Source organism: Berghia stephanieae, chromosome 5, assembly GCF_034508935.2.
Source record: "Berghia stephanieae isolate SIO BIC M18660-M18661 chromosome 5, UCSD_Bste_1.3, whole genome shotgun sequence".
NCBI classification, from domain to species: domain Eukaryota; kingdom Metazoa; phylum Mollusca; class Gastropoda; order Nudibranchia; family Aeolidiidae; genus Berghia; species Berghia stephanieae.
The window spans coordinates 76024967-76032466 of record NC_088364.1 but is presented as its reverse complement, the minus strand read 5'-3'; the positions used below and the strand labels follow the sequence as shown (position 1 = coordinate 76032466).

General features: G+C 39.6%; 1 protein-coding gene across 4 annotated transcripts in view; it reads left to right on the top strand.

The window, feature by feature from the left end:
- Nucleotides 1–7500, top strand: part of LOC144973622 (uncharacterized) — a 459437-nt gene that overhangs the window by 449487 nt on the left and 2450 nt on the right. For all 4 annotated transcript variants that reach the window (XR_013645602.1, XR_013645603.1, XM_078916284.1 and 1 more), the window contains one exon: nucleotides 2449–3191. Coding sequence is in view for 2 of the 4 variants with exons in the window: in XM_078916284.1 (XP_078772410.1) it covers nucleotides 2449–3191 (743 nt within the window). In the remaining 2 variants the exon portion in view is untranslated. The remainder of the gene's footprint in view (nucleotides 1–2448; nucleotides 3192–7500) is intronic.

Genomic DNA, 7500 nt, shown 5'->3' with positions numbered 1-7500 from the left:
ACCAGTTTAACATTTAATTCGGCTTTTAAGTATTTGGTTCGTTCCGACATAATACCGTTTTGAGACGATGGGTCATATATTTGTTATTATTGTGTAAAAACTAGAATTTCACAATTAAGGCCTTTTTAATTTTGAACTTTTGTTTGTTTTGCTTTGTTTTTTGTTTTTTTTTTGTGTGTTTTATTTTGTTGTTTGTTTTTTTACTTTTTGTTTTTGTTCATTTTCTTTTTTTTTTTTTTGTCCTCATTAAAGCATTTAAATGACATGAAACTTCCAGACTACCGTTTTGAGTGATGAGTCACAAATGTGCGCTTGGCTAAGAAGCTCACAACATTGCCATCCGGAAGTATAAAGGCCAACACACAAAGCTATGCGTAACCCTAGATCGTTTATAGTCAGGTTAATACAGTTCAATGAGAATTACTCATAAACGCGGATGGCAAAAAGACCTGAGTGAAGTCAACTTCATACTATCTATAGCATCAATAAGAAATCAAACAATTTTACGACATTCAGCACACAGACTTAATTGCACGGTGTGTTGGTTAGCCGACGTACCTATATTTTAAGATCTGATAATCTACTGCGAGTTTGGGCCTTGTTGTAACATAGATGTAGACTAATAGACATTATCTTCCTTTGGTCAAAGAGTGTGTAGGGTAACGTAGTTACCAAGAGCTCTCACTTCTCTTAACCGCAATGCTATTGTCGCGTGCCAGGCGAGACAGCGAGGTGGGTGTGCTCCGCGTGTATCATGCGCGCTAGGCTTACTGATACAATGAAGAAAATACGAGTAGAAGACGGAAGATGCTTGGCTTCACCAAAAGCGGGAAGTGAGAGCTCTTGGTAACATAACAATCGTTACCTACACGCTCTTTGCTTTGGTTGAGAGTATTTCCGTAGTAATCGATCATCTTGCGCTTCGAAGCTTCCGCATAAGCGCTATATAAATGTGCGACTATGTGGTCTAGTGGTATGACACTCGCTTTCAGATCGGAAGGTCCTGGATTCGAGCCTCTCTCTGCGCATAGTTGAGTCCTTGGAGAAGGCTCTTTACTCACATTCTTTCACCGTACTCAGGTGTAAAATTAGTACCTGGCCGGTATCAGCGTTGTCTCTGTCCAAAAAATTTATACATCCCCTAACAGGCGTCATGTCCCGTCCTAAATGTTAAATGTTACTGATGGCCAGGTACCCCTTGTTAAGCGCTATGAGCACATTTAGTGGATATTGGGCTATATAAGAGCTCAATTTAAGAGCTCAATTTAAATGTACATTATTAGTATTATTATATAGTAATATTGCGCCGATAAACAACTTAGTATCAAACCTGTAAATAAATATAAACTAAATTTTTCCACAGTTTTTTTTTCAGAATAACTTTAATTCGTTTGTGTGTGTGTGTGTTTGTGTGCCTGTGTGTGTGTGTGCCTGTGTGTGTGTGTGTGTGTGTATGGCTATCTATGTATTTGGTAGACAAATGACAGTCAAATGTGCTTGTCATATAGATAGAATGCGCTTGGGCAAGGAGTTCACAACATTGCAATCCGGAAGTATAACGGACCAACACACAAACTCTGTGTAACCATGAACTTTTATAGTCTGGTTAATACAGTTTAGTGAGAACAACTCACAAACGCGGATGGCAAAAACAATAACAAAGGCCTGAGTGACGTCATCTGCATACTATCTATAAACAAGCGGATGCTGTTGAGTGTAGTGTGATATGCTCACAAAATATTGTAAGCTTGAATACCCTTCAACAGCCGTAACGTCACTTCCCTCGTAATGACGCATGGTAACTTAGTAACACTGGCTCTAAATTATCGGAACAATGGCGTACGCCCATATGAAATGTTTCTCCAACGAGCATAAAAGCGTATCCAGATGGGGAAAAAAATAAATCTGATCATGTTTTGACTTTTACACATTCTGATCACAAACATATGTAAAAGGTCTAGCCAGCATGAAGAACAAAAAGTACCCATTTTCTTTGTGGCCGCCGTTGCTGGGCGACGTGACATCAGACTATTGAATCCAATTGAGACCAAAAAGGACTATACTGTGCAATAGGATTCAATAGTCTGATGTCACGTCCGCCCAGCAACGAGCAGCTTGGTTCTAAATAATGAAAGTCGGTGTTTTTTATTCTTCATGCTTTTTGACGTGTCATATGTGACCAGAATGTATAAAAGTCATTTTCTCATCTGGGTACACTTTTATGCTCGACGGAGAAATATTTCATAAGTGCATCCGCCATTGTTCCGATAGTTTAGAATCAGATACTAAGTTACTATGCGTCATTACGAGGGACGTGACGTCACGACGGTTGAAGCCTATTTCCACCACTTTAAAATGATCATTTTTGAGTGACCTATTTAATGATAAATTCTATTTTTCTATCTCCCATCCCCACCTCCCTTTTTTCTACCCTATATTCTGTCACAGGCTCACGTGGCGATCTTGGCGGCAGCAGATACGTGCGCCATCATCTTCAAGATCACTTACAGCGAGGTGTCCAAAGACGGTCTGCAACTCACGTCTCCAGGATGCGCCACGATCATGTTCTTGCAACAGTTCTTCACCACCTACGTCAACTGGATCGTCGTTGCCATGACAACGGAACGCTTCGTCGCCGTTTGGTTCCCGCTCCGCGTCGGACGGATATACACCCGAACCAAAGCCTGGTGTATCTTGTCCATCTTCGCGTACTTGACAGCTTCTTGCTACGCCTGTTTCTTCTGGGTGTTCGAGGAAGTGAATGACCCAGTCTTCGGATATTACTGTCGTGTCCGAAAAAAGTACAACGATTTCATTTCCGGAACATTCTGGTACTGGTTTGAAGGAACGGTCACGGCCTTCTTGCCGTGCACCTTGGTTCTCGTGGGAAACATCCTAATCATCCACAATATCCGAATAGCTCAACGAGCTCATCGTCATCTCACCAATTCCTTCGACCATGGAGGTCGCAAAGCCAAGGACCAGAGACAGATAACCATCATGTTGGTGGTCGTGTCCGTTGTGTTCCTCGTCCTCAACGTACCCAATGCCGCCATGTACGTTGCCAAAGCTTACTGGAAGCCCAAGAGCCCGTATGTGTATGAGTACGCACAGTTAAGATTCTTATTTCGATTCGTGCATATTCTTATGGATTTCAACCATGCCGTCAATTTCTTCTTGTATTTCCTCAGGTGAGTGGGTTTTTAATCTATTTGTAAAGCGCTTTGAGCACATTTAATGGATATTGCGCTATATAAAGCTCAATTTTTATTTTTTTTTCTATTTATTTTTTATTTAATTGCACTAGGAGAAGGAGGTCCTGATCCAGATAGCTCACTTGGTAGAACACTCGATTCACACGCTAAAGGAATAATATTGATCCAGGGTGAATTAGGGTTATTTTTTTCCCTCCTGACTCTCCCACCAACCTGTCCATCCAGCAGTGAATAGGTAGCTGTGTCTGTTCGATCTGGCCGAAAGTACTGTTCAATAGACTAGCATCCTATCTAAACGGTAGCAAGTGATTGCTATTGTCGGTTTCAAGCCTTAGAAACCGAGATAAACCGGCTCCATATGCCAAATGGCTCTAAAGAACTACACTGCACTGGAAGGGAGAGAACTTTTCGATAGACCTGCACCATATTCATGGATAACAAGCAATTGGTTTTGTCGGTTTTACGCTCTAGAAACCGGGATAAACCGGCTCCACGGGCCTAATGGTTCTGATAACTACATTGCACTGGGATTAACAATTCTTTCGTTACTCCAATTGTACCCAGTGAGAGGAGTGAGGGCGGTCTTTCCCCCCCCCCCCCCCCCACGACTACAAACTTGAAAAAAAGTTTTTAAAAAGTTCAACTGAACTCTCTCCGTACTGGCCGGTTTCATAATTTCCCCTAAATATTCATACCGACGTAACACAACAATAGTTTTTTTTTTTTCTAATTCAAACAGAAAATCAACAAATACGACCTATCTATACATAATATTTTTAATCAGAATGAGCTCGGCAGTACAGTGTCAAGTTTTTATGGTTATAATAAACAAATTTTCTTCAAGTTTTATTAGGTACAAAAGAAATCATATGAGAAAATTGTTTGTTGCATCGTAACGAATGTAACGATTTTCCTGTAGTTGGTAAAGAGAGGGTTAATTAAGATGAATTTATTAATTTCCAATTATGGTTATCGTCCTTTGTTTTGTTTTATCAAAAGAAGATCACAACGTTGAGGTTCATTGAAGATCGAAGAAATAATCAATGAATGGATGTTGTCCTATTCAAGTAAATGAGACATAGCGTATATTTTCAATATAATAGTAGCAATTTACATATTATTGGAAAGGATATATCCTCCAGTTCTTCTTCCGTTAATTGCTCTCTCTCTCTCTCTCTCTCTCTCTCTCTCTCTCTCTCTCTCTCTCCTCACTCTCTCTCTCTCTCCCTCTCTCTTCTCACTCTCTCTTCTCTATCTCTCTCTCTTCTCTCTTTCTGTATGTTTATCTCTCTCTGTCTCTGTCTCTCTCTCTGTCTCTGTCTCTCTCTCTCTGTCTCTGTCTCTCTCTCTCTCTGTCTCTGTCTCTCTCTCTCTGTCTCTGTCTCTCTCTCTCTCTGTCTCTGTCTCTGTCTCTCTCTCTCTCTCTTTCTCTCTCTTACACAGAAACACACGTACTTTTCCCCACCAGGTTCCAGTCCTTTTGCGTGTGAAGATAGTGTTCTACCACCTTGGAGAAATCCAAGCAATGTAACACATCTTAAAATAATAAACAAAAGTGAAGAATGTAGATAATACGACAGCTTCAAAAATGAACATAAATACACAACACGGAATAGGGTTTTGGTTGCAGTTTGACAGATCGTAAAGTTATATAGCCTGACATTGACCAAAAAATGACGTCAAAATGTCAGTCTTTTGCCACAAAAGAAAACAAATCGTGAGTTGTATTCAATACTTTAACCAATGAAATGACTTGTTTCAATGAGCTCTACTGACGACAACTCACTAGAAGCTCCACAAACCTAAAAAAAACGACGTCAAACTGCCAGTCCATTCTTGTGTCAGGCTATAGATAGAATGCGCTTGGCCAAGGAGTTCACAACATTGCCATCCGGAAGTATAACGGACCAACACACAAACTATGTGTAACCATGAACTTTTATAGTCTGGTTAATACAGTTTAGTGAGAACAACTCACAAACGCGGATGGCAAAAACAATACCAAAGGCCTGAGTGACGTCATCTGCATACTATCTATAGATAGTTCGAAGATGACGTCAATCAGGTCTTTGTTGGTGTTTTTTTGCCAACCGCGTTCATGAGTAATGCTCACTGAACTGTATTAACCCGACTATAAATGTTCATGGATACACACAGTTTTGATTGTTGGCCCGTTATACTTTCGGATGGCAATGTTATGAGCTTCTTAGCCAAGCGCATACTCTCTATACGTTAAACGCTCAACTCGGTGCAAAAGATATTATGCGCTTGGCTAAGAAGCTCATAACATTGTTATCCGGAAGTATAACGGACCAACACACAAAACTGTGTGTATCCATGAACGTTTATAGTCGGGATAATACTGTTCAGTGAGCATTACTCATAAACGCGGATGGCAAAAAAAAAACAATAACAAATACTTGAGTGACGTAATCTTCGAATTATCTATAGCCTGACACTGACCAAAAAATGACGTCAAAATGTCAGTCTTTGGCCACAAAAGAAAACAAATCGTGAGTTGTATTCAATAGTTCAACCAATGAAATAACTTGTTTCCTTAAGCTCTACTAACGACAACTCACTAGACGCTACATAAAACTAAAAAATGACGTCAAACTGCCAGTCCTAAAGGGATCTTTTGTCAGGCTATAGATAGAATGCGCTTGGCCAAGGAGTTCACAACATTGCCATCCGGAAGTATAACGGACCAACACACAAACTCTGTGTAACCATGAACTTTTATAGTCTGGTTAATACAGTTTCGTGTGAACAACTCACAAACGCGGATGGCAAAAACAATAACAAAGGCCTGAGTGACGTCATCTGCATACTATCTATATGTTAAACGCTCAACTCGGGGCTATATTCAACCTCGATAAGGATTGGAATACGATTCTTTCATTTCTTTGTATTTATTAAACGAGTTATGTTTATCGTGCCCAATAACACAACGAACTTGCGAGTATGTATTATTACACGATAAACATATAACGAGTTTAATAAATACAAAGAAAAGACTCTTTACTCAAATTCTCTCACCGTACTCATGTGTAAAATGAGTACCTGGCCGCTAACAGTGTTGTCTCTGTCCGAAAAAATGGTAATATCGCCTAACAGGCGTCATGTCCCGTCCTGAATGTTAAATGTTGCTGTTGGCCAGGGACTCCTTGTAAAGCGCGTTGAGCACGTTTAGTGGATATTGCGCTATATAAAAGCTCATTTATTATTTATAACTATAACATTTTTGAAACTATTGAGGGAAGGCAAATTATAATTTTTTTTTCTAAGTTCAAAATTCACAGTCTTTCCAGCTTTGCTGATTGGGATAAATGTGACCCATCGTCTCAAAACGGTATTATGTCGGAACGAACCAACTGCTTAAAAGCCGAATTAGGTGTTAAACTGGTCGAAAATATAAATTGCTGACATTAGCACCCTAAAATATGGTATCCATTCTCGTCATTCAAACATACAAACTCAACACAAGTCTGATACTTCTGTCTATAAATTCAATTTTCAACAGCTTAACCATCCCGACTTAATACCGTTTTGAGGCGAAGGGTCATATATAGAGTTGTATGTCTGAAATGATTCCAAGTTAAAGGTCTTATGATGACATTGTAATATTGCTAATTCATTTGAGCTTTTATATAGCGCAAATTCCACTAATCGTGCTCAAAGCGCTTAACTAGCCAACAGCAATACTTGTCTCGTCCTACATGTTAAATGTTGCTGTTGACCAGGGATCTCTTGTAAAGCGCTTTGAGCACATTTAGTGGATATTGCGCTATATAAGAGCTCAATTTATTTATAAATTTATTATTAATACTTAATATATAGTACAAGACATGACGCCTATTCGGCGATATTAAAATTATTTTGGACAGAAACAACGATGTTAATAGCCAATTACTCATTTTACACCTGAGTTTGGTGAGAGAATGTGAGTATAGGACTTTTACCAAGGACTCAACTATACGCGGCGGGACTCGAACCAAGGACCTTCCGATCTGAAGCCGAGTGTCAAACCACTAGACCACATAGCCGCACACATTACATAGCCGTTTACATATCACTTGTTATGAGTTTGTATTGAATTCCACCCAAACTTGCGTTATCTCAAATGTGACCCGCCGTCTCAAAGCGGTATTATGTCGGGATGCACTCGGTTAGGGAAATTGAATTCATTGCCACAAATATAAAACTTGGGTTTTATTTCTCTACGTCATGATGGAATATAAATACTATTTCTTGCTTTACAAAAACTTTTAAGGTCCAATTTCTC